At 41.3% G+C, this 27,237-nt stretch overlaps 3 protein-coding genes and 1 long non-coding RNA gene across 6 annotated transcripts in view; 1 reads left to right on the top strand and 3 right to left on the bottom strand.

Moving 5' to 3' along the window:
• ywhaba (tyrosine 3-monooxygenase/tryptophan 5-monooxygenase activation protein, beta polypeptide a) overlaps nt 1–1,342 on the top strand; it is a 17,448-nt gene extending 16,106 nt beyond the window's left edge. For both annotated transcript variants that reach the window (XM_020621219.1, XM_020621218.1), the window contains exon 7: nt 142–1,342. In XM_020621219.1, coding sequence (XP_020476875.1) covers nt 142–195 — 54 coding nt within the window. In that variant the 3' untranslated portion in view covers nt 196–1,342. The remainder of the gene's footprint in view (nt 1–141) is intronic.
• Nucleotides 1,343–5,702: 4,360 nt separating this feature from the next.
• LOC109972398 (uncharacterized) lies at nt 5,703–6,191 on the bottom strand. The gene is made up of 2 exons (XR_002276680.1): nt 5,940–6,191; nt 5,703–5,900 (listed from the first exon to the last, which is right to left on the bottom strand). It is a non-coding gene; the product is annotated as an uncharacterized LOC109972398 (long non-coding RNA).
• Nucleotides 6,192–7,578: 1,387 nt separating this feature from the next.
• Nucleotides 7,579–15,343, bottom strand: tomm34 (translocase of outer mitochondrial membrane 34). The gene is made up of 8 exons (XM_020621230.1): nt 15,074–15,343; nt 13,359–13,514; nt 12,094–12,193; nt 11,797–11,949; nt 11,212–11,384; nt 10,101–10,248; nt 9,734–9,860; nt 7,579–9,000 (listed from the first exon to the last, which is right to left on the bottom strand). Exons 2-8 carry the CDS (start codon nt 13,486–13,488, stop codon nt 8,905–8,907), a joined length of 927 nt encoding a protein of 308 aa, XP_020476886.1. The 5' UTR covers nt 13,489–13,514; nt 15,074–15,343; the 3' UTR covers nt 7,579–8,904.
• A 2,234-nt stretch (nt 15,344–17,577) lies between these two features.
• The window catches only part of tgm8 (transglutaminase 8), a 25,727-nt gene continuing 16,067 nt past the window's right edge, over nt 17,578–27,237 (bottom strand). Inside the window, exons 5-15 of one of the 2 annotated variants that reach the window (XM_020621199.1) lie at nt 24,659–24,787; nt 24,327–24,504; nt 23,440–23,575; nt 22,963–23,072; nt 21,316–21,431; nt 21,088–21,214; nt 20,881–21,005; nt 20,398–20,572; nt 18,745–18,908; nt 18,489–18,622; nt 17,578–17,908 (exon numbers count right to left, since the gene is read on the bottom strand). In XM_020621199.1, the coding sequence (XP_020476855.1) occupies nt 17,761–17,908; nt 18,489–18,622; nt 18,745–18,908; nt 20,398–20,572; nt 20,881–21,005; nt 21,088–21,214; nt 21,316–21,431; nt 22,963–23,072; nt 23,440–23,575; nt 24,327–24,504; nt 24,659–24,787 (1,542 nt within the window). In that variant the 3' untranslated portion in view covers nt 17,578–17,760. Of the gene's footprint in view, nt 17,909–18,488; nt 18,623–18,744; nt 18,909–20,397; nt 20,573–20,880; nt 21,006–21,087; nt 21,215–21,315; nt 21,432–22,962; nt 23,073–23,439; nt 23,576–24,326; nt 24,505–24,658; nt 24,788–27,237 lie in introns of those variants that run through there. The other variant, XM_020621200.1, reaches the window with a different exon arrangement.

The following is a 27,237-nucleotide window of genomic DNA, read 5'->3' as shown; positions in this document are numbered from 1 at the left end:
GTTGAGCATGGCCTGTGTTAAATGTCAAACTGCAAGGAACCAATCGGACCCTTTGTGTTTTGGTTCTGTACCAAGTATTCGTAGTAGTACACCTGAGTTGTTGCCTCCTAAGTGACAGCTGTGCTTTCTCTCTTTCTGCAGCTGTGGACATCAGAAACGACAGACGAGCCTGAAGTCGGCAATGAGGACAACTAGAACGCACTTCACTGTCAGCCCATCCCCACTCTCCTCCTCCGCCTTTCTCTTCCTTCTCTTCTTCCTCTCTTCGTACACATAAACAGCCCGTTCATTCCCTTGTTCCAGTTTTTCAAGCCCAGTCTCCCGACTTCCCTTCTGTATAACCAGCAGCATGAATAGTACCAGACCTTCACCAACAACTTTAAAAAACAAAAAAAAAAACAGAAGAGGGAAAAGAGATCCTACTCCATCACCCCACAGTCCCCCCCGTCCCTCCCGCCCTCCACCTCTTGATCATGGCACTCCAAGGCAGACTGAAGCCGCTGGCCAGTCTGGTCCTCTAGCACGCAGAGTTTTTATCCTAAACCTCAAGATAAATTCCTGGTTTTAGAGGCCAACCCCGTTTTTCCCCTTGTTTAATCTCTCTCCTCCATTCTTTCCACCCCCCACCCCCCGCACCTCTTTCTCCTTGCTTAACATCTCAGTGCATTCTCTCCTCCCTCTTTTCTCTCTAGTGAGTTGTCCATCCCTTCTCTTTTGGCTTTTCTTAGTGTACTAGCAAATTGCTGGTTTTATTCCACTTTAAACAAAACAAAAAAGGTTATTAAACTGTCCATTTATTTTCAACAAACACTGTGATGTTTAGTTTTTCCTCCACTTTGCCACCAGAACCAGTATTCAGCTGTGTTTCAAACAATAGTGCCATTCTGCTGAGGTTTATACAGAAGGGTCCTCCTACAAGGCTGTATTGTGACACTGACAGATCTACCTGCTGCGCAGTCAAACACTCACCGTTCTAATTTTCCTTTCTGGCCAGGACCCAGAGTTTGGTTTAACTCCATTCTGCATACTTCTAGTTCGGAGCTTAAAAGAAACCAGATTTGGAAGAATATGATTAGAAAAAAGAAACATTCCATCTTAATGTTCAAAAGCATTTTAGATATTTACCACAACAAAATAACTTAAACCACAAAATACCTTAAACCACGTGTTCACTTCCCTTTGCATTTTATTTTTATTTTGTGTGTAACAAATCAAACTTTCAGTTTTTTTTTTTTCCTTTTTTTGGGAAACTGTAAAATTGTAAAACACTTGGCGTGTAACTGTAAATCTGTCTTTTGGAAAACAAAATGGTTTGTTGATGATTAACACCTGTTGCACAGAAGCCGTTACAGTCGGCTGCTGTTTCATTTGTCACATTTTTGACCAGTTCTTTTTGTTTTTTTGGTACTTTTCCTCTCCCGCTCCCTCCTCTGCCTCTTCACTACTTGTACTGACAAGTCTAGAAAGGTCCCAGATTTCCACTGTCTGCGGAGTGCTGTGATCTGCCAACAAGAACACACACCTTCATTTATCACCGTGTAAATCTGCTGCATGCATCCAGTGCAGAATTGTACTCTGAATTGTCACTTAAACCTGCTGCTGCCTTGTTTACCAATTATTAAAAGTAGTAGGCCAGGTGTTGATCCGGCGACATGATCATTACATCTGAGCCCATCAGGACAAGAGCTAATGCAAATGTTTATTTTTGACAGTGGAAACAGGCTAAAAACTGCAAGTGAACCTTGAGTTAACATTTTTTGTCAAGGTTTTTTTTTTTTTTAAATGACTGCAAGAAAGAACCTTTTCACAAAGTTATTGGAAAAACAAACAAGGAAGCACAGGTGGTACGTCCACTGAAAGAGCCAGATCTCTTGGCAGCTGTTCATCTATTAGTATAAGTGAGAAACTAGTCTGGATCACAGGGTTTTTGTCTTCAGTTAGTAAGCATGCGTATGTGTCGAGGCAGCCGTCGGGTGATCTTCCCAAACGCTCAATCCACAGTTAATGGTACATTTTCTGGCTCAGTTTCAGATCTGATCTTTTACAGCATGTACATTTGAACTGGTGAAAATCAGGCTCTGCGTGGTTTCTCTTGTCTAAGTGACTGTGCCCCGCAAACAAGATACCTTGAAAAAGCAAAGCAAATCCCAAACCAGACCGGGCTCTTCTCCCAAACATGCAGACATTGGATCTCCACCGAGTAGAACGCAGACCTGTGAGTCTGAAAAAAAATTTTCTTCGTAAGCCAATATAGCTGAGGACAGTTATTTCTTCTCTACTCAGTGTCACAATAACCTTGCCCTGAAGCATCTCGACATTCCACCCTGTAGGTGTAGAAGAGTCATGTGTGTCAGTGTTTGGTTTTTTTTTCTTTTGCTGGGAACAAATGTTTATGTTGACAAGGTGAAAAAAAAAAAAAAAAAAAAGTTCCTCCCTGTTGCTCCTTTTCCCTCATTAGCTGAACACAAAGGCAGTTATTCTAACGCTTTATAAGGAAAAAATGATCCCATGCAGTAGTGAATGTGGCACCGAGCCTGTCTGTATATCTGGTATCTAAAATCATTTTGTTTTTACTGACCAGTATTCTGCTTAAAATAAAAAGGAAAACAAAACAAAAACAAAAAACAAAAAAAATTTGCTTCTGTGACGGTTTTATTGTTTAGCGTGCACGTGGTTGTGACAGTTTAGACTTAGCTTAAGGACACCAATAAAACTGAAAAAAAGACCAAAAACATGAGACCCCCCTCCTCACCTCCCTCCCCCCCCACCCTGGTTACTGACGTAATACTAGATTTGTGTCTGTCTTTTAAAACAATTCCAACTCTAGTTTTACCTTACGTGTTATAAACAGGACAAAATGTAAAAGACAATTTAAAGTGAAATAAAGGTTTTATCAGTTCCGAATCGGCCCCATTCTGTTTATTACAACTACTTGCATGTTGGTTTATTTGTTTATTTTGGGGACTTCATAGCGAGGCTCCTGATTGGCCGTGCATGCAAAGTGTCTGCGCTTCAATGTAGAGTAAAGAAAACCATGCACTGGAATAGCAGGTTCTAGTACATGCACGCTCTAGGTTTGACAGGTTGAAATTCAGAGTACATGGACACTGTCAGGGTTTTCCACTGCTGTGAACCAGTCAGGGCCTAGAGACAAAAATGCAAATGTTCAGTGGGACAAAAGGCTGCTGTGTTCTTCAGGTTTCAGACGTTGTATGCAAATGTTCTCTTTTGATTATTTACAGAAGGAAAAGGACCGATTGCACGGCAGCTGTGGCACAGGAGATAGAGCGGGTTGTCTTCTACGGGGAAGGTGGGCAGTTGGATTTCCGGCTTATCCAGTCCACATGTCGAAGTGTCTTATACAAGTGTAAGACCATTTACCACTGAGCAGGAGCAGCTAACACGAGTCCTTGATGACCATTGTCAGACATTGCCTGACTTTTGTGCTGCTTTTTCCAGTAATAGAAATGAATTGACATATGGGTATCAAAATAATCAAACCTGCTCCTCAGCGAGTATAGTGCATGTACGTTGACAGGAGAGATGCGTGTTAATTGGTAGAGAACTGATGTAATTCTGACTATAGCTGGTTAGTGAAGTGCATGGACCCAGATGGCAGAGTCTAAAAGCTCCAACCAAAGTGCTTCTCAGATGGTAGAGCAGCATCCAAAGGCGGTTTTATACGTCTGGGGACGTAGATGTCTTTTGTTTGGAGACGGTCACAGTTTCATTGCTCAAAGAAATGACCACAAAACAGAAACTGAGAGGAAAACTTTGCAGAAACAAGCTCTTCCCAACAGGAAATTGGATCAACCAATCAACGTGCAGAACTCGAAACTCTGCATGTTATGTAGTTGAGATTTGGGAAGTGTGCACGTTGGCTTGTCTGTGACCCTTAGCGTGTGAAGGGACGTGTTGACGCCTATGCTTAGTTATAGAGAAGAGTCAACTAGCCTGAGCTATGAAAGTGGAGTTGTGACCACGTGAAACCAAAGGCTGCGCACGTGATGCAACATTAACCAGGTGTCACGGTGGGAAAGGAGGCGAGGTTTTAACTGTTTTTCATTTTTCATTCTACGATTTGTCATTTTTGGTATGTACCAATTTCAACAGCATCTTTTTATTAGTGTGGTCCTTTTCCACTTGTATTTAACTGCAGCATAAAGAATGAACAGTTTTGATGCTTGGCAAAGGTGGAAAGGTTGATGTATAAATTAGAACTAAATGTGACTGAGAATAAATCAGAACTTTAATTACCCAGGCTTCCACTGGAAACAAAAATGGCAGCAGATGAAAAGCTCAGTTCAGGTTGGTCATGTGGTTTAGAGGTTTGACTGGTGCTCGACCATCATCTTGTTTCTGCAAAGGAGCAACGGCTTCCAACTTGAGGATTAAGCCACTAGTTATCTTGGTGGCACCCACAGTATCCACACAGCAGTAGAATAGAAATGCACGTTAATTTTCTTTTGCTAATTGTCTGTAAATCAGTTTACAGTTTGAGACCATATATTTGGATATAAACATGTGGTTTGATCCATACATACACCTTCCTCATTGGTCAGTCCAGTTTGCAGCTGTTGAACATGTCCCCTTGTCTTTAGTCATGTTTGCTTTGTACAGCACTTTACAGTGTGTTCGATCCTGGAGATTCCTGTATTTGTGGATTTGGCTGTTTGAACTTGTCACTTGATTCTTCTCACGTTGGCTGAATGGTGAGTCAGTGCTTCTCACTGCTTTCTGGCATGCACAGTCGGTGGGGGAATGTCTGTGTTACCGCTGTAGATGCAACCTGTGTAGAAACATCTACATATTGTGCATCCTCCTCCATGTGGGTGATAATGTTCAGTTTTTGTTGAAACGGAGAGCTGTTGATTCAAGTGTGATCGCTTTGGACGATGTTTGTGCTGCATAAATGTCACTTATGTTAATGTGTTAGTGGCCCTTTTTGAATTGGGGATATTTGCATTGTACAGCGGGTGGCACAGTTGTGCAGTGGTTAGCAAGAAGGTTCTGGGTTTGATCCTGAGCAGACCCAGGGTCTTTCTGTGTGGAGTCTGCATGTTCTCCCTGTGCCTGTGTGGGTTCTCTCCAGCTTCGGTTGACTGGTGACTCTAAACTGCCCATAGGAGTGAGTGTGGTTGTTTTGTCTACACGTTAACCTGTGATAGACTGGCAGCCTGTTCAGGGTGGACCCTGCCTCTTGTCCCATCTCAGCTGGGATTGGCTCCAGCCCCCCTGGCAACCCTATTCAGGAATAAGTGGTGTAGGTAATGGAAGGATGGATGCATTGTGCAGCCAGTGTCAAAAGGAGCTGGTTAGCTTAACACACAACAGTGGGAAACAGCTAGTTTGGCTGACCAGAAGTAACAATCCACCAGGCAGTGCCTCTGAAACTCACTGATGAACACATTGTCTTGTTTAACTGTTTTTTCATAGACTAAATGACAGGGTTTAACGTGGGGTAATGTACTGCACTATTTTAGTCACAGTAACATCTCAGCTGTTTATCTTGCAGCTGCTCGGAGCCAAGAAATAGTCTGGAACATAAAACAGTGAATTGTTTAGACGCTTGCAGATTAATCAGAGGTGTAGACTGACTGGAGCCAGCTGTTTCCCAGTGTTTCCAGTTGTTTCGCTAAGCAAACTAGCTGCTGGCTGTAGCTATTTAACAGTATGAGAGAGAGAGAGAGAGAGTGGTGTCAGTCGTTTCATCCTAGATCTAGACCTATTCAATTCTTTATTTGCAGTTCCAACAGAAGCAGATTGACAAAATGAACATAGCAAATTACAGAAACAGCATAAATGTGGTAAAAGAAAGATGAAGCTAAGAGTCTCAGTCTGTGGTTGCACTGTACAGCTGTGCATGTTACACATGCACATGCTGGTGGGGCAGTTATTACCTTTTGTTTGTTTTACACTAGACAAGACAGACATATTACCTTTTGTTTGTTTTACACTAGAAACTGATTGAGAGCAGCAGATGAAAGATGTGCACAGGCACTCTGGGCCAATCTCCAGCTGGATCAGAGAGGTTTGACAGTAATACAATGAAACAGTACTTTTAAATGAAGACCTGTGTAAAGATAGGATTACTCTGTTTGCATATTAGCCTTTAAAACAGAAAGGGAACAAACAGTAAATCTCAGTGGAGCTGGACAACAGGAGTGTATCCAACATGTTTGTCAGGTGAAGTTTTGAGACGGATGCTGTGTCCGCGTCATATCACAGTACCTCTAACTACAGGGTGGATGAAAAGTAACTAGGCATTAAGAGTTGGCTATAGAACCTGTAGTATCACTGGAGTCATGATGAAAACTGTCTCTAAATAGATGATCATGAATTGGATTTCAATTTATATGAATCAAATTCATTATCAATCATTCAAATATCAAATGCAAATTAAATCTATTTAGACTGTCTGACAAACATTTCTCATTCAAGTCCCACTTATGTCTGGAAAATTCCAGAATAATCCAGAAATGCCCCAAGAGGCAGGGAAACAGGGAGGTCCCATTTCTGTCAAAGTCCTTCGTTTACGATAGTTAAAGCCAAACTTACTGTTTATAGTATTGCAGAGTCATGGTTTGTAACCACCACATGACCGAGGGTGCTGGTTAGAAACTTGGGAATCTTGAGCATCCATCCCATATGTCGTGAACACAGCATCATGATAAATGTCGATGCACTGAGGGAGGAACATTCACACCTAGCTGGGCTTCAGAAAACCAAATGTAGATCAATAATAATAAAAAAAAAACTACCTGAGAACACAGAAAAACTGTTTGCTTGTAGAACAAATACAGAATAAACCTTTATGATCACCAACGTTCAGACAGGTAGGCTGCCCGAGTCTCCAGTGATGTGGGTTTCAATATGGACAAAACTTTAAGTCTTGCAGCTTCTACTGTTAAAAATGCAGTTTGATTAGTTGATTTACAAAAACTGACAACTATTTGATCAGTTAAGTGATTTGTTTTTCAAGCTATTCTTTCCAGTACTGTCTAATTCAAGCTTCTCAAATGTGAGGATGTGATGTCTCCCATCAGTGACTCTAAATGTAATGTCCTGTATTTGGATTGTTTGACAAAATCAGCTGTTTAAAGACATGAGTTTCCACAATATTGGTGATTGTTCTTGATGTATTATTTTTTTTAAAGAAGCATTTTTCTACTAATTTCTGACCAGAATAATTAATGAATTAAGTTGCAGCCCTAATTAGGGGCTCACTGGCCACTTTATTGTCTGCACTTCAATGCAACACCTCCACCTTAACATCTGTGTTTATGAAGCTCAAAATGTTTGGTTTTGGTGAAATTGTCATAAATGTTTTAATTCAATTCTATGTTTATTACTGAAGTCATAGTTAAAGGTGGTGTTGTACTGGACTACACTAAATTCAGAGGTGTTTCCTAATAGTCTGACCCTCTCGTGTTTTGGTGGGGAGGACAAAAATATAGACACACCTCTGAATATAATGTAGTCCAGTACAACACCACCTTTAACTATGACTTCAGTAATAAACATAGAATTGAATTAAAACATTTATGACAATTTCACCAAAACCAAACATTTTGAGCTTCATAAACACAGATGTTAAGGTGGAGGTGTTGCATTGAAGTGCTACAGGTGTACCTAATAAAGCGGGTGAGCAGTGTATACTGTCAGATTTTACTGCACTGTGGTAAATATCCCCTGAGACAATATCTACAGATTCTCCAGAGATGTCTCCAACACAGTATATACTGATCTCAAAATAACCATAAAATTGTATATGCCATGCTGAATTATTTTAGCCGTATTGCTCCCTCCTCCCTGGAACCCAGCCTCGGTCTGTCTGAACTATGGGCAGGGAGCTGATCCATGGTTTAAGCTAGAGCTCAGCCACTTGCAGTTTGTGTCCAAACACCAACAGATCTGAGTGTCAGAGATCATGTCAAGTGGACACATCTGTTCTAGCTTTGTGGAGCATTCAACAGCATCTCATGCGCTGTGTCCCAGATCCATAAAAACATACCGACTCTAAGCAGGTTTTAGTTTGTAGTATAGTCACACTGGTCAAGTGGCAAGACGAAGTGTAATCTGTCTATACTGAATAATGAAATCTTAAATGGGTAATGACGTGCAAAGTTGCAGTTTGAGTGATGTCAGAAGTGTCGCTTCCTGTTAATATAATCACACTGTCAACCACTAAACAGTACACTGAGAATTAATTTGTATGTTCTGTACAGAGTAGATACGTACTGTGGATCTAGGACAAAGTGATGATCAACGACAGGAGTGGCTCATGTGGCTTAAGTGTGAATTGTCACTTGTGGTAACAGGTGGTCATATATGGCCACCTGTTCACAGATAGTCTTGTGTTCAATGTGAATGTTCCATCTAGTGATGAAGTCAGAAAACTGGTTGAAAGCTCAGAAAAAGCTCATGTTCAAACTGAAGCTGTGGCAACGGGCAGGAGCTGCACATGCTGCTTGATTACCTGATGAACTCAGTTTCTGAATGATGACGATGATGATAAAGGTTTACTCTTACAATTATATCAATAAATTCAATCTTAAAAATAATCATAAATACTCAGTGACAGTGAAAGTAAAACTGCTAAATTACAAACATTCTAAGGCTGAAACTGGTGGCGCGTCTTCGTCCCGACACACCCTCAGCTCCACCCACCAGCCAGAGCAGTGTTTTCCAGAAGCATCTCGAGACCAAGCTCACGTTTGTTCCAGTGGAGTAAACGAATCAAACACAAGCTCAGTGTCGAGCTTCTGGGAAACACAGGCTCAGCCTTTGACTTGAAGCGTCTGAATCTCGTCACTGCTCAGCTGCTTTCTGTGGCCCGGCTCTCGCTCCTGTACACGGGCCAGTGACCGATCCTTACCGCTGTCTCCAGAGTCCCACGTGTCTTTACTTCTGCACCTCCTGCAGCAGCTTCAGGGCAGCTGTGTTCTTTGGTTCCACTTGGAGCAGGCTGTTCAGGTCGTTCACACAGGCTTTAACGTCCTACAAGAATGACAGAGCATTTAGATGGACGACAGTGACACTGGAATGTCACTGAGTAAACCGTGCATAAAGGAGCACAGGCGTCTTCTGCTTGTTTAGCTGTTTGATAAACTACTCATACAGCCTCTGTTACTGGCCGACTGTGTGTGTAAGAGGGACACAGCCCCTTCCTCCACTAAACAGAGACCAACACAAAGCAGGATGGTCCGTGTCAACCTGGGAGGGGTGAAGTACCAGGTATACCGCTCGTTCAGTTCCAATAGTTGAAATGCAGCAAAACAAACCTTGACCATATAGCCCTGATAAAGAAGATTAACTCAGGTTTTGACTGTAAATCAAACTTTTTCTTTGTATATTCAGTGACATTTTGTTACAGGGATTATTTCAAATCAGATTCCAGGTGAAAATGGGCTGAAAAACATGGCAGTGCTCAGCCATCTGTGTTTGTCAATTGTACAGAGGCTCTTTTCTTGCCATTTTTCACACAACTCAAATCTCCAAACACAGAGGTGGGTGTGCCAAGCGCACCCTGTCCTCTAAGCTTGTCGAATACTGAGGAGCATAGGCCACCAGGGGAAACATCGGACACAGCCCCTTCCTCCACTAAACAGCCACCAGGGGAAACATCCACAGTTACCAAGGCAGGAAATGCTTTTATTTTGTCGCCCGACCTGAGAACCACCACAGACACTTCTGACACTGATTGATCAGTGCTGAAGATTCTGGCTCTCACCTTGAGCTCTTTGTGAGCCTGAGCCCTCCTGTAGAGAGCCTTCACATTGCTGCTGTCAATCACCAAAGCCTCACTGCAGTCTCTGACAGCATCTCGGTACTGCTTCACTGACAGGTAGCACAGCGCCCTGGCCACACAGATTCAAAACACAGAGCTTAGGATAGACATTTACTGTCCTCTTGAACCCACAAAGACATAAACCACAAAATCCTGAATTCAAGTCAGTATTACAGGTATAATAAATGTTAAATATGTTTATTTTAATTATTATACTAGGCCACAGAAAGTTTTTGCCTCACAATGGTCTAAATACTACTTGAGAGAATTTCAGCTGTGAAAGCAAATGTGAGTGATGTCAGTGACCCACCGGTTGGTATAGGTTGTGGCCTCGGTGGGGTTGTGTTTGAGGCTCTGGCTGTACTTCTCTATGGCCTTCTTATGCTCTCCTTTCTTCACCAGAGCGTTGCCTTCTTCTTTCAAAGCCTGGCCTTTCTTTATGTCTTTATCACTGGGAGCTGAGGAGAGGAGGGGCAGAGAGACATGAAGGATGTGATGAGGATAAGAGGACATTTTACATCTGAATTACCCTTTAAAATTGTGTAGGGTCCAGTTCTTGTTACCATGCTAACTCTGAGAGACGAGACAGTCCAAGTAACTTCAAAACAGTGCTGATTTATTCAAAGGATCACAGGTAAAATTAACATTACACGCTCAGGTATCTTGCCCCTCCAACCTGCTCGCAGGCAGATGTAAGATGAAAGACCCTGAACCCACCAGGCCTATACATTATATCCCCTCGGTTGGGCTAGCCCCATACTACACAGAAACGTCAACCGAGACGTCTCTGTTACCAGCTTTGCAGCTGGTCATAGCAGTAGTCAAAACATGAAGCAAATCAATGTGTGTGTCTGTTGATTAAGTGGTGTGTAGCTAAAAACATTCTCACGACCTCTAGTAACATGTCGTGACTTAAACATAAGAACATATTATGGCTAAAGCTACAGTTATACACGTCATAATAATAATATTAAACATCCTGTCTGCTGACAGTCATCAACTCTTCTCTCTAGTTATCCTTGACCAGATGTACCCTGTAGAAACTCATAAGCAGGCCTAAGCATTTAACAGTCTAACTAGACATCCTATCTCCACTAAACATTTCTAATACATAAAGTATCTATCCAATATCTATCTGACTAAAAATACCTAACAATTGTGAAGCTGATCCTGACCGACTGTGTTTATGCAAATAAACATTGTGAGAAATCTGAGAATGTGTTTACAGCAGCGAGGCAAACATCAGACTCTCAGGTTGACTGGTTTGAATGCAAAAACTGCTTATGCCAGTTCTAAACAGGGTTAAAGACAGAATACATACACACAGTATAGAAAGATGTCACTTCTAAAAAATGAGGCCATTTTAGCTAAATAAACATTACAAACCCAGCTCTCTCAGCACTAATTGGAGTCAAACCTACCAGGCTTTTTTGTTTCCCTGGTGCCGTTCTGCTGTGGTGCAGGGTTTTGTTTTGCTGTGTTGGTTGTAGTTTGCTGGGTCAGTTTCTCTCTGACAGACAGAGGAACTGTGGGGATAGGAGGAAGCTTTTCTCTCCAGGAGGGACCGTCTGCCTCTGTTAGTGCCTTTGTCATCCTAAGAAACACAGTGAAAGGACTATTAAAAGGGCTTTTCTCCTTTCCAGAAACACCTTGTTTAGTGCTTTATGTGCGCTGGACGCTGACTGGAGAGACATGACATCCTGTGTGCTTTCATTACTTCAAAACTAGTTTCAGTACTGCACAAAACTAACGGGTGAAAGGTGCATCTGGTGGTGGAGTCATTTTCATACAGTTATAGTCAGAGCTTATTAGGATTGAGGATTGTAGTTTGGGTTCATGGTTCTGACTCGACCAAACCCTGACACACGTGGTTAGCATGCTTGTAAGACAAACAGTGTCTTCCTGACAACCCTCTACAGGGTTGATAAACCTGAAAACTCAGGGTCTGCCTCTGACGTCTGACATGGACAGGGCCTTGCCGACAGACCAGCCAACGAGCCACCTACCTGTTGGTGCCGTCTTGAGCAGCTGCTATGTTGCAGTCGATCTGCAGAGCGGTCTTGTAGTCGACATAAGCCTGCCTGTATCGCTCCAGAGCTTCAAAGGCAGCACCACGACGAAGCAGAGACTTCACGTTGAACGGATGTAACTCCAGAGCCCTGAGACAGAACATGCAGATTACAAAGTCAAGGTTGAATCAAGATCAAAACTCTGCATAGAATCAGACTCCAAATAACAAAAACGCTGTTCAATTGTTTAAAAAAAATTCAGATGGATACAATAAACTCTAGATGAACACGTACTTATTGCAATCTTTCACACACTCCCCACAGTTGCCGTCCTTCAGGTAGCTGGCTGCACGGTTTGAGTACAAAATGGCCAGGTCCTCTGGGTTCTTTTTATCTTAACAGGAAACCAGAGGTCAGGTCAAGTGTTTATTGTCATATGCACAGTGAGGAAATGTGTTTCCCTGTACAATGAAATTCTTACTTTGCCGTCCACACGGATGCAACACAATAAGTGAAATACAACGCAGATACATAGGTAACAAAATCTAAATCTCAAAATCTAAGGCACTGTAAAACAGCGAAACAGTGAAAGAAGCATAATGAGGGAAAGTCTATAAGCCCAACATTTCACCAAACTGGTAATGCACTAAAATCTCATTCAGCTGTCGACTGACGAGGCGTACAGCGCAGCAAACAGAGTGGACAGACAGACAGCAGAACAGAAGACAGAGCTACTGAGGTTCAGTGCTCTGTCCATATTACCATCTCAAAGATGCTCAGTATAGCTTTTCATTTATTTGCTATCCAAAAGTGTTGGGGTGCGTGGGTTCACTGGGAGAGATATGCTATTGTAGCTTGACACCACAGGAGTGAAGCAAGACGTGTTTTTAGGAGGTTTAAGATGAACCGACCTTTAAAATCATTTAAAAACCATCTTTGGAGGAAACTCACATCTTCAGTTTTTATACTAGTTAGTTTAGCTAACACATAAATGAAGCAGCACAAAGTACAGCATCCAAAATGACCCTGAAGTTGAATCAACACCTCTTGAAACAGTTTCAACACCAACTGAATATCATCGCCTTCTGAAGGAGGGCTGTGCACTACAACTGGATTAGCCTGTATTAGTTTTAGCTAGATATACCTAATAAACTAACAAATGAGTTTATTTTCCTAAAAGTCAATAGAGAGAGTTTTAAAGCTGCAGACCATCACAGACACTGAGCCTCTGACCTACTAAAGAAATACAAATGCTTTAACACAACAGATAACAGCTCTGTGCAGGAGTTTGTGCTTTAGTCTGTGATAATATTTGAATGTTTTTATTTCACATTACTTACTTGGTTGGGAATACAAATATCTGAATGGGATCTGAACATCGGCTAAATACATTTCTTATATCAAATTAGCATCCACACATTACTAACTCGGTGAAGCTGGTTTTCACTGGCCTTACACCTACACCCTCCTTCTACAAATGGCATCACTGAGTTATTTACATATCATTTCTCAAAGTGCGCTGTACATGGACCGGGAGGCGCTACTAAGGTAATACTTACTGGACTTCTCCAGCATGGTGATGGCCTGGCTGTAAACACTGGTGGCCTCTCCATACTGGCCCTTCATGAAGCACTCATTTCCACTTTGTTTCAGCTCCATCCAGGACCGTGATCTCTTTTTCTGAGGCATTGCTTTTTTTTTTTTTTAGCTGTTATCTGAGGAGATGAAACAACACCGGTTACAATCTGCGCTGCCCATGACGAAGGCCTTGTTGCCTCCATATAATGTGACTGGATATAGTGTGCATATATAATAGTGAGGTGTTGTGTGTAAGGTACGTCTTTGAAATAAATACATCCATGTTTACTCTGGCACTGTCTAAGTTCTGCTGTCTCTACAACAACTGAAAGAAAAAAGAATTTGAAAACCCCTGTTCACTTTCATTCATTTTTAAAATCAAAGGCCAAAACTGTGCTGGTAAAAATTTCCTCAGGCTCACAGTGACGCCCCACGAGCTGCCAGAGTGTTAAGGACGCTCCAGTTTGGCTCTCTCTCTCCTGACACTAGCTCAGATACCCAAACTCTGCTGGCTACTGTTCTAACACCAGTCGTGATTTTAAAATCAATCACATTATGTTTAGTTCTTTTTCTAAGCAAATATAACAAACGTTTGCTAGTTAAAGCTTCTCACATGCTGTGTTTTGTCCAGGCTGGAAAGAACACAATTTGGGGGGGGGGGGGGTTGGAGTGTTGGTTGGATAAATAACAACAATCAATCTGAAAGCATCATCTTGGGCAGTGGGAAACAATTGAGGACATATGTCGCTATTTTCTAAAATTTTATAGACAACTCAATTATTTGAGAAGACAACAAATACAAAGTGTGCTCTTGTGCTGCCACACACTGATCACACACCTACGTGTCATTAACTGCAAGTCACTGACTTTCTGAGATGCCTGTTAACCCAGCAGCAGAGAGAAAGGAAGGTCTGGCTGAGGATCACAAACACAGGGCATTTTATACATGAGTTTTTTAGAACAATACCTTCACACCTGGGATCCACTGTGATGCAGATTTATTAGGCAGCTGTAGCTAAAGATTATGTTCAGTTTTGACTCAAACTATTCAATAAAGGTGTTTCTTCAACAACACTAAGTTTAATCAATACATTTCTAATACAGCACCAACAATATATGACAGGACTTCTCCCCACTATCAGCAAGTGCTTGCTCAAGGAGGATGTGCGGGATTTTTTAAATAATGATTATAATAACAATGTCTAGATCTTATGTAAAGTGCCCTGAGTTGATTTTTGCTGTGATTTGACGCTATACATATAGAATACAATTTAATTGAATTGAATCTTATTTTAGCTTTATCTTATTTAGCTCATAAACTCATAACTATCAATATAAATGACATTTAATGTTGCCAATGACGTCTAACCGCATCATTTAGCTGCATTTCTCTTAAAAACATTAACTTGGTTATATAACGTTCTCCACATACTAGTTAACCCAAATTAGAGGCCAACTAGCTTGTACTATACTAGTCTGGTAGGCTGCCTAAGTTAGCTACTAGCAGATCATCTTTTGGCAGTTTGTCGAAACTAACAACAAACGTTTACGTTATAAAATAGGCAATTCTGGGCTAAGTCTTATATCATTGCTTTAACTAGCGTCACTTTCACTCTTATCAGTTACTAGCTTAGTTAGCTAACGCTAACTTGGCAGCACTGCTAGCAACGCTAATGCTAAGAAGAACACGCCTTACCGGCTGCTCGGTTTGAGAGGTAACGTTAGAAACAACAACACAACGAGGAAGTCCTTGTCTTCTTCACAACACAAATCGTCTGCTAAAACTATCCCTACCCTTTGTGTACGTTGTAAATACTGGCATTACTCTGTGTACTGATTATCTCCTGAGCATTCAGACCCACGCGGATTTCCTCTGCCTGTGCGGAAGGTCTATATTACGGGAACTTGCCGGTTAGCTCTAGTAACTTCTAAGTCGGAGCGGTTCGGTTTCGCTTCGTTTTCAGGCTGCGTTCGTTTTTCTTGAAAAGTGTAGGATTCAGTAATTGTGAGGGCTCGAAATGCATGCAGCGTTGAAAGAAGTACCCAGACTGGCATTCCAGTGAAATGTGGAGCAGATAGTAACATAAAATGGAAATATCTATGTAAAATACAAGTAAGTCAGTACAGTATGAACAAACCAAAACGTAGTAAAGTACATACTCCACCAATATTAACAAGAGCTAATAGTTGTTTGAAAACTTTAAAGCGGCATTAACTACTATTTAGCACAAATTCGAATAAATCAAGTAAAAATAATATCAAGGAGTGTCGTTTCCCTGTTTACTAAACCCTCCACCCGTTCTGATCATAAATTGTCAAAAATATTATAAAACATACTTTGTTTTGCATGACTTCACCATGAACTAAAGGTAATCCTTACTGGTAGTGTTACAATCAAACTGTGTTCACCACCTGAACAAGAGATGAGGACTGTAGTAGTTTGTTTAGTTAGGGGCTGACTGTGAAAACGTGTTTCTACCACCTTCTCCACATCCGTGAACGCAGCATTAGACAGCAAACAGCAGTTTCTATTTTAGTCAATGGAAAGCAAGTGTGTCTAGAAGCAAATCTCGCGTTGTTGCCGGTTCTTTCAGATGTGATGTACTGTACATATATGGTGCCTTTGATTGATTTTTGTTCTGCATGTTTGTTCCCTTTAAATTTGTGGCAACTATTAATGACCTGACACTGTAGCTCCTGTCTTTAAGATATTTAAGAGGCCTGCAGAAGTAAAAGTATCTAATATTTTACAAAAGAAAAGTCGGTAAAAAACGGATCTAATTTTGTGCTACAGAAATTATTTGTTTTTCTTATTCCTTTGTCAGGACGCCTTTGAAACACATGCCCTGTAATGATTATCGTGATCTGTACAAGTAGAGACACAAAGGGCACAAGACATTCAGTAAACATTTTATTTGGCCATTTGGCCTACAGGTGTATTAATACCATCAAACGGTGTAAATATAAGTTAATAACATACAACCAAACTAACACACCATGTGGTCTTTTATTTTTTATCCACAAGGAAGCACTTTAATACCAGCTGAATTTATGAAAAACAGGAAATTCTACTTGTTACTCATGAGCACTATGTGGAAGTACAGATATAAAATGAAGGACTTTTCCATGAGAGTAAAGACTTATCAGTTTTTCACTTTCTAAATGTGACTATTTGAAGATTGTAGTCAGGTGTTTTTGTTAAGAACATGGATTGACTGGTGCACAGTGGGATTTTCTAAACTTGCGTTACAAAGTGAAGAAAAATCACTATGAAAAATCCTTATATAAAGGCAGCAAAAAAGAAAACTATGTATACAAGGAAGCTACATTTAAAAGAAGTGAAAACTGATGAACAAAATGAAGTGGAATCAGGAAAAGCTCGTGTTTTAGGAAGAGACTTATAAGAGGTTATTGACTCTGCTGACCCAATTTCCTCGGGCAGTTTGCTCCAAAGCTTTGGGGCTCTAACTGTGCATAACTATCACCTCTAGTTTTCAGTCTAGCATCTCAGGTTTCATACATCCCTGATAGACTAGTGGTTAGGGTGCGGCGCTCTCACGGCCCGGGTTCAAGTCAGGGTTGCATCAGGAAGGGCATCCGGCGTAAAACATGTGCCAAATGTCAGCATGTGAATTGTCACACTGACAATTCGCAACGTCACGGGAAAAAGCCGAAAGTGACATTCATTCATCTCAGCTTACATGCAGGCACACTTATAAAAGAGCTCAGACATGTAGTCTGGAGAGGAGCAATGAAGAGCTTTAAAAGTCAGCAGTAAAATCCAAAATATACAGGGTCATATGGGTCTGAGATGGTCACTTCTACAGGGTGGGCCAAGGAAAAGTAGCCCGTGTACTGGAGGCGGGCAAACAAAAGCTTTTACTTAAGCCTCACAGCTTAAATCTGTACAGTCAGATTAATGAATTCTGGCAAGTGAAACAACTGTTGCAATCATGGATGGATTATGAGACAGTGGGCTGCTGGGCTCAGACATATAAAAGGCCCCTACCTCTCCTACACGTCTAGGAGCAAGACTGAGCAACCACGTGACCTATAGTCGTCTCCTAACTGGAAGATTAGCAGTTCGATTCCCGGCTTGTCCAGTCCGCATGTCGAAGTGTCCTTGAGCAAGACACTGAACCACCAGTTGCTCATGGTGATGACACCGGTGTGTGAATGTGTGAGTGCGAATGGGTGAATGGCCAAATAGTGTGAAAGAGCTCTGAGTGTGCTGCAATGCATAGAAAAGCGCTGTACAAGTATAATCCTGTAAAGAGTGATTTCTTAAACCATCAAGGATTTCTTCACATGAAAAAAACAAACATCTCTGATATGTTGTTTGTGAGTAAAAGAGCATGATGGTTACTCAGCAACACTGAGAATCTACTCTCTGACAGTGATGGTGCAGCTGCCCTTGACGTCTCTGAAGACAGAGCAGGTGAAGTTGGCCATGAGAATCTTCTCTCCGCTCTTGTACGGAACAAAGAAGAACTTGATACGTACTCGGTTGTTTGGCCGCAGGTCTGGAAGACTGCAGGGAACACAGTAGTAGTTGGTAAAACTCTACATTTACTACATCAAGAGTGATGTTTATTTGCAGTAAAGCCTCCTGTTATTCCAACCACATGGGTATCAAGCCACAACTTGCTTACTGATTAAAATGTATCCATAGCAATGAGTACTGCAAACTGTGAAGTACTGAAAGGTGACAATAAATGTCTTATAAGATTCATAATCTTAACTGCTTATTCAGCCACTTTCTAAGTCATAATTTCAGACATGACAAAGAATACGTATACTTACACCAGATAATACAAAATGTCATAATAACACTCAACATCAATAATGTTGGTTTTCCACTGAGTAACACAAAATGTGAATGTCTTCTTTTGTATAATGTTGATTGTTATGAATTTTTGTATTATCTTGTATGTTGTGGATTTGAAATGATTGATGTATGTCATGTGATCGATACTGACCAATGGCCACTGAGTCATGAGAACCTTGAAAAACACAAACCTGTCACAGATGACGAGATGAACAAGCCTGAAGAAGCTGTAATGTGAAACATGTTACTCGCAATTATGTTAGACACACACACACTCACTCACTTTTCATTAATCTCTTCATCTAGTAGTCCACTTCCAGTGACAGTCAGGTTGCAGTCCTTCAGTGTCTCGTTGACTGGGTTCATGAAAACCACTTCCCCACTTGCCTCACGATTCAATCTGGTCTGACCAGAAACCTGAAACACACACATTTAACTGATTATTCAGATATACTCAGTCAACAAACAGAAACACGCAAATATTAGTATGCTAACATGCTATAAGAGAGGTGAACAGGTAGACGGGGTTTTGTACTGACAGTCACGGAGATGGGAGGGTTCATCAGTACAACATCATCCACAGCCAGGTATGTGCACTCAGGCCTGAGTTTGTCTGTGACCAAGGCTGAAATCTTCATGCTGTTACACTGCAACATGTGCTTCCAATAGGTTGAGAAAGGGACCAGGATAGGGACGGACAGATCTGCAAGAGACAGAGCAAAAGAGGGAGGTTTAAGGCCGCTTCATCCAGATGGTACTTCACCATGCAGGTAGCTTTTCTATCTCTGATTTCTGCTTCCAAAATACAGTAGCAACCAAAGAAGAAGAGTCACCAGTGAGTATAAGAGGGCACCTCCTGTCAAACGAGGGTGTGAAGTCAAAGATTTATGACCAATGATAACGTCACACCTTGCCTCCACCCCACAGCCCACACATCCTCTTTTCCAGAGGTTTGTTATTTTACTACATCCGCCTTCCTTTTCACACTTGGCTGCTACTTTCACTCTGACAGAAAGCTAGCCACCATAATTTATGGTGTTACAACAACATCAAAGGGGAAATTACGTGACGTAGGTGTTTAACCTAATCCCATGTGGGTCCTATAGTAAAGCCCTATAGTAAACATGTAGCGCAGCAGTGTTGTTTAGAGTGCTGCAGTCTTCACCTGACGTTGGAGGTCAGGATATGACTTGGTCTGTGGATTTGGAGAGTCGCTGTTAGCGGACACCAAGGAAGAGTTAACTTTGCCTGCATATGGCCCACAGACCACTGAAGTGACGTTGGCTTACTACCCTCCATCCCCAGACACCCCTAACGCTATGCTGGCCAGTCCTGCACCAAGAGAAAAGGTGGAGTAAGGCTAACATCTACACCCTGCCCGACTTTGTCCCGACAAGGGTGTTTGCCCCCGGCTCTGCTGCTCTGATAGAGTGCAGCGATGAGGTGGAAGGTTTATCCCAGCCCGATGTGCTTCAAATTATTAAACTGACTTTGGTGGAGATATGTAATTTTGTAATCATTGCTCATGTACAATTATTATGCAGAGGATATGCTACTGATGCTGAGTTGTCTACAGACAGCTGTTCAGATCCCCTCCCTAAATGGCATTTTAATGTCTGCTTTGAAGTCCTTGTACAAAGACTATGGATCTCAGTGTTTATACCTACGGTTTTGGAAATTCTGAGAGAGGAAGGTTTTGAACCACTTCCTAACTGTGTGCGTGGAGCCATGCAGATACATTTTTATGCTGAAGACTGAGCACATTTACGTCAGTCTGAATCACCTGGAAGACACGACGTACAAGGTCTTGAGAGAATCTCTACATAAAGTTCTCTGAGACTAAAACTCACTGAGAGGAAAAAAGGGCAACTGTGTAACCACCGTTGGTAAATCTGTGTGTATTCAAATGCTTGAACAGCAAGTTTAGAGCATTTGGAATAATGCTGTCAGATCTCAAATGTCAGGAGAACATCACAGATTGAATGAGGCTCTAGGTCTCATGAGAAATGCTGAAACTTTTGTGGGTGAACAATTCATCATAAAAATTATGGTGTATAACATCCTGTCAATGTGAAAATAACATCTAACTGTGAAACCCTTTGTAATCTGTAATTATGTGCCATAAATCATGTCATAAATCTTGACTTCACACCTCAGTTTGACAGGAGCTGCTTTTTATATCTCTCTGTCACCTTTCCCAGGCTGCAGAGCCTCCTCCTTCACCTCATTCTGGATAGTCACAGCTGGTGAGCCGTTGTACATCATGGCCTGGACGCTGATGTTGATGGACAGCAGCCTGGCATCGCTGCCCTCAGTGTGCAGCACCAGCTTCAGGCTCACATCCTGACCATTCATCGGTTTGGACACCTGCAGCACCACACGAGGAGAAGAATGAGATATTATTGAAGTCATGTCTGTATGTTATAAATATTGTGCCTGGTCTTTGTTTCTAGATAACAGAATGAGTATTTTTGCAATGAAATGTATTTGAGGTTATTTCTAAACAAATTATCTTGATTTGTGTGATTAGAGAACTTGAATCATAGAGAGGCAAAACTGTTGGTTCATTTTTGAAGATTTGGGGATTTTTCTTTCATATATGAAAATCTGCAGCTTAGAAGATTTGGGTGCTGAATTTTTAGGCAGACTTTTTTCTTCTGGGGACTCTGTTGTACCTCTTCATATCGCATTATCACTTTGTCCTCCCTCTCTCCATTCTCTGGTTTCTCCTCATTCTCCTCAGCTGTGGAGGGGATGTTGTCGACAGCACGTTTAAAGGCAGCCCTCTCCTCCTCTGATCCTGTAAGAGTAGTAAATCAGTCAGTCTCCAGAGCCACTGCGGTACAGCATATAAGCAGCTGTAGTTTACTGGGCAAACCCACCCTCCCTGTATTTGTAGGTGTCGGTGATGTTCATCCTCTTGTTGGAGCCCACAGACTTGGTGGATATATTCTGACCGACACTCACAGCGTCAATGAAGATATTCACTTTTGAACCGTCGGCTTTTATCTGACAGGACAAGCAGAACAAATTTGGAAATAAAAAAAGCTTTTGTTTTTCTTTTATTAAATATGTTGCTGATGTTACAGGCTCAAGCTCTGCTCACTGACCAGCCAGTCAATACGGTCGGCATTGACCTCAGCAAAGACAAATGGGACGTCATATTTGACTTTGGTGTCTCCATTCAGGATGGCTTTGACTGGGGCTGGACCGCAGCAGTAAGCACCTACATGAGGATAAACAATAAAGATCATCACACAGACATGAAATAGTACAACAAAACACTGATGAAATTGGGATTGTTTAATTTTCATTCCTTACAAAAATTTCTGCCTGCACCATCACAGTAACATTAATCGGGCTTTCACAACAAAAGCACTACAGAATAAGAATTCAAGGGGCAGAGCTGGTGCAGGTGTCAAACTGGAATAACTGATCCATCAATTTGCTGACTGACAGAAAGTCAGTCGGGATCTACTTTGATAACTGAATAATCATTGTAGTCAAGTGTAAAATATTTGCTGGTACACATTTGTTGGATATTTTGCTTTCACAGTACATATTTTTGTTGGAGGCATCTGATCCGATACTAAGTATCATGTCAGCCCCAATCTGGACATATTTCACAGGATCAGTATCAGCTGATCCAATTCCAATCCATATTTAGAGCTACAGTCCTGTATTTGAGCGACTCAGTTGCATTTTTGAGATGTGTCATGCAACCAGTAAGCTGCTATATTAATCAGTCCAGCAGTCTGCAGTGCCCGCCTGTCACTTGGCATATCACTGGCACTTTACATGCATGACCTGCAGCCAGTTTTTGTTTTCAGAGATACATGCATGAAACACTCCAAAGACTCCACCAAAACAATGAGAGCTCAACAGTTCAATCAGAACTCCACTAAAATAGAGAAATACATCAAGCAAAAACCTTTAAAACAAATGATCTATCATCTATTACATCAATCCTACTGAACATGCATTGTGTGCACTTCTTATTTGCTATTTCACCATGGGTTGGATATACTGTACAGTAAGTACAGTAATCCAACATTGCCACCTGGTGACTGCTAAACATTACAGCCCTTCCTCCTCAAGAAGCACCCAGATCCTTTACTTAAGTAAAAGTAGCAGTACCAGTGTAAATCTACTCTGTTACAAGTGAAAGGCCTGCTTCTAAAAGTAAAAGTATTTATTGTGCAGAATGACACATTTCACATTCTTGTGCATCATATTACTGTATTATAAATACTTGCATTATCGTGTACATCATATTTAATGTTGCAGTTGGTAAAGGGGGAGCTAGTTTTGACTAGCTTGCATGTAATTCATTTGAATTACTGCTGGGTAGCTTGTGAATTTTCCACCATAGATCAATGAGGTCTGCTGATAAATATCCTGCATTTTTGTATTAATCTGGTTAGGAAATGTAACTAGTAACTAAAGTTATATAATAAATGTAGTGGAGTAAAAAGTATAATATCTGCCTCTAAAATGTAGTGAAGTCAAAGTATGACGTAACAGAAAATGAAAATACTCAAGTACAGATAACTCAAAATTTTATTTAAGTACAACACTACATAGTAACATAGTTACTTTCCACCATGGTACAGGGTCGGAGCAGAGGCTGCACACAGACCTGGCATTAGATTTAATGAGAAACAAAAAGTAGGTCAGAGTAGACAAAGAGGCCACAATGTGGGATTAGGATAAGAAACAAGTCCATCAGAGCAGGGAATAAACAAGACGGTCTGTACCATCGCTCTTCTCCTGCGGAGTTGGATCCAGCACCTGCCAGCCATCATATTTGCCATCTTTTGTCAGGTCTGGCCGCTTCATCCACCCCTCCACCCACACATGGAAGTTCCTAAAACACAAGATTCATATTCTGGAGCAGGTCAGTAGACTGAAGCATGGCACTGCAATTTAGAAGGATGAGAGAGTAACATTCTGGAACAGTCTTGTTTAAAAACAGCAGCTAAACATCAGTAATTCAATTCAACAATAATATGTTATGATGTTCTGTTTTAAGTTTTAAGACTTTGGAAGAATATGAACATGAACAGTTTCTGATTCTGTAAGCTGCAGGCTGCTAACCAGCTAACTGATGTTTTAACACAAAACAACCACAGAGAGATGCAAAATGACTACAAAGACACAAATTGGCTACACAAAGAAAAAATGAGCCCAAAGACATGCGAGGCGACCACAAAGAGACATAAAAAAAGACTCACCAAACACTGTCACTGGATTCTTTCTCTCTGACACCATAGTCTGAGTGGTACACATCGATAGTTAGATTACCGTTGGTGTCGTGGGCTGACTGGAAGTTGGTCACCACCCGGCAGGGGATGCCCAGCAAACGCATCACTGGAACCAAACACAAAGATTTATGCCAATAAAACAAGTCCTTCCCAGTGTGTTGGTTTCTCACAACTCTGCAGCTTCCTTAGGTGATGCTCGGAGCATCAAGTCATATTTTCATTTTGTGCAACAATGAACAAAACAATGAGACATATTTTTTGTGCTTTGGCTTAGAGAGGGAAAGTATAGTGCTGGCAGAGCCTGACAAGAGGTAGTTGTTATTAAAAGACTCAAGTTAGAATATCTAACTATCCTTTAACCAAGTCATGTGATCAGTGTCAACAAGATGAGTCAAATGGTGTGTCTTCTAATTTTTGTAACACAATATTTATAGCTTAAAGGGAATCTATTTAGCATATTAGCATTATTTTTACCCATTTTTGTCACCTACAAAAATATTTATTTTCAACAAATCTAATTAAATTTGTAAGAAACTGACAGAAACAAGCAAAAAACAGTATATTTTTACTGGAACCTTTTATTACAAGTTAAATTGTTGGATTTTTTTACATGGAGTGATTGTTTGTTTAGTTGATAAAATGTTAGGAAATAAAACGGCAGTGTTCCAGATCCCACAGTGACATCTTCAAATTATAGGTTTTATCAAAACAATAATCTAAACCCCAATGATATTCCCAAAAAAAGTTTGATGATCGGCCAGTGTTTGCCATTCACTCTTGAGTATCAGTTGGTTCAACTAATATCTATTGTTTTAGATGGTGTTCCAGGTGTGAGGACCCGAAGAGTAAGACGCTACCTGAACACATCACACCAGCAAACACCCAGCACTGTCCAAACTTGACCGGGTGGCAGCCAATGTCGAACCACTGCTTCAGGATGGCGTAGCTGCCGTTCCATTGAGATGGTGTGACCCCGCCCCAGAATGAATTTCCCCAGTTTCCCTCCAAAACACCATTGTCATCTTCACAGTTAATCTGGGAAAAACACACAGGAAAATGACTTTTTTTCATTCTGTGAGAGAATGGTCTCTTAGCTTATTATAGTTCATCATATCTCTGCTGGATTTGGTTCAAAGAGCATAACAGTAAATCCTAAAATGTCAGTGAAGAAAATGCACACAGGTCCCACCATGGCGCTGATCACGCGGCTGACGTAGATGGGGTTACAACGAGCAGAGACATCGTCAGCTGGATCTTTCAGGTGTTTGTGGTTGAGGTCCAGTATCTTCATACAAATGTTCACTGTGTTGTTCTCAAACTGGAACATGAAGAGACAGGGAGAAGCTGGTCATACAGATGTTACAATTGGAAACACGCATTCTGTTTCCCTTATTTCCTTTGGAATCAATTATTATGAAGTATGATCTTTCACTTTTATGTGGATGATATTCAGTTTTATCTCTTGATAAAGGGAGAAATCTGAAGTCAGATCAGGTCCTCTCTGCCCGTCTACATTATATAAAAAAAACGGCTGTCTCAAAGTTTTCTAAATACAGTGCCTTGCGAAAGTATTCGGCCCCCTTGAACTTTGCGACCTTTTGCCACATTTCAGGCTTCAAACATAAAGATATAAAACTGTAATTTTTTGGGAAGAATCAACAACAAGTGGGACACAATCATGAAGTGGAACGAAATTTATTGGATATTTCAAACGTTTTTAACAAATAAAAAACTGAAAAATTGGGCGTGCAAAATTATTCAGCCCCCTTAAGTTAATACTTTGTAGCGCCACCTTTTGCTGCGATTACAGCTGTAAGTCACTTGGGGTATGTCTCTATCAGTTTTGCACATCAAGAGACTGAAATTTTTGCCCATTCCGCCTTGCAAAACAGCTCGAGCTCAGTGAGGTTGGATAGAGAGCGTTTGTGAACAGCAGTTTTCAGTTCTTTCCACAGATTCTCGATTGGATTCAGGTCTGGACTTTGACTTGGCCATTCTAACACCTGGATATGTTTATTTGTGAACCATTCCATTGTAGATTTGGCTTTATGTTTTGGATCATTGTCTTGTTGGAAGACAAATCTCCGTCCCAGTCTCAGGTCTGTTGCAGACTCCATCAGGTTTCCTTCCAGAATGGTCCTGTATTTGGCTCCATCCATCTTCCCATCAATTTTAACCATCTTCCCTGCCCCTGCTGAAGAAAAGCAGGCCCAAACCAGGATGCTGCCACCACCATGTTTGACAGTGGGGATGGTGTGTTCAGGGTGATCAGCTGTGTTTCTTTTACGCCAAACATAACGTTTTGCATTGTTGCCAAAAAGTTCGATTTTGGTTTCATCTGACCAGAGCACCTTCTTCCACATGTTTGGTGTGTCTCCCAGGTGGCTTGTGGCAAACTTTAAACGACACTTTTTATGGATATCTTTAAGAAATGGCTTTCTTCTTGCCACTCTTCCATAAAGGCCAGATTTGTGCAGTATACGACTGATTGTTGTCCTATGGACAGAGTCTCCCACCTCAGCTGTAGATCTCTGCAGTTCATCCAGAGTGATCATGGGCCTCTTGGCTGCATCTCTGATCAGTCTTCTCCTTGTATGAGCTGAAAGTTTAGAGGGACGGCCAGGTCTTGGTAGATTTGCAGTGGTCTGATACTCCTTCCATTTCAATATTATCGCTTGCACAGTGCTCCTTGGGATGTTTAAAGCTTGGGAAATCTTTTTGTATCCAAATCCGGCTTTAAACTTCTCCACAACAGTATCTCGGACCTGCCTGGTGTGTTCCTTGTTCTTCATGATGCTCTCTGCGCTTTAAACAGACCTCTGAGACTATCACAGTGCAGGTGCATTTATACGGAGACTTGATTACACACAGGTGGATTCTATTTATCATCATTAGTCATTTAGGTCAACATTGGATCATTCAGAGATCCTCACTGAACTTCTGGAGAGAGTTTGCTGCACTGAAAGTAAAGGGGCTGAATAATTTTGCACGCCCAATTTTTCAGTTTTTTATTTGTTAGAAAAGTTTGAAATATCCAATAAATTTCGTTCCACTTCATGATTGTGTCCCACTTGTTGTTGATTCTTCACAAAAAATTACAGTTTTATATCTTTATGTTTGAAGCCTGAAATGTGGCAAAAGGTCGCAAAGTTCAAGGGGGCCGAATACTTTCGCAAGGCACTGTATTAATGGGAGTAAAACAATGCATTTTATTCTCTGGTCTCAGCCAAAGTAGTCCTGACCTAGCTGGCCCATATCTGACTCCTTATTTAAAGCCTTTTGTAAAGAATGTAGCAGTGATTTTTGACAATTCTTTTAAACTTGACAAACAGATCAAGGCAGTAACTAAAATACGTTTTTTTTTAAGTATAAGTGTTTTCTTTCATTTGACAAGTTTTAAAAAGCTATTCATGTTTTTATTACCTCAAGGCTCGACTACTGCAACTCCCTTTATTTTGGGATTTCCCAGACCCTGTTGTCCGGTTTGTCGTGGTGAAGAAGGAGCTGAGCTGTAAGGCGAAGCTCTCATTTTACTGGTCAATCTACGTTCCGACTCTGACCTATGGCCATGAGCTTTGGGTCATGACCGAAAGGCCAAGATCCCGGATACAGGCGGCCGAAATGAGCTTCCTCCGCAGGGCGGCCGGGCGCACCCTTAGAGATAGGGTGAGGAGCTCGGTCACCCGGAAGGAGCTCAGAGTATAACTGCTGCTCCTCCACATCGAGAGGAGCCAGCTGAGGTGGCTTGGGCATTTGTTTTGGATGCCT

Source organism: Monopterus albus, unplaced genomic scaffold, assembly GCF_001952655.1.
Source record: "Monopterus albus unplaced genomic scaffold, M_albus_1.0 scaffold255.1, whole genome shotgun sequence".
Taxonomy (NCBI): Eukaryota; Metazoa; Chordata; class Actinopteri; order Synbranchiformes; family Synbranchidae; genus Monopterus; species Monopterus albus.
Note: the sequence above shows the minus strand (reverse complement) of the source record. Positions and strands in the feature narration are given on the sequence as shown.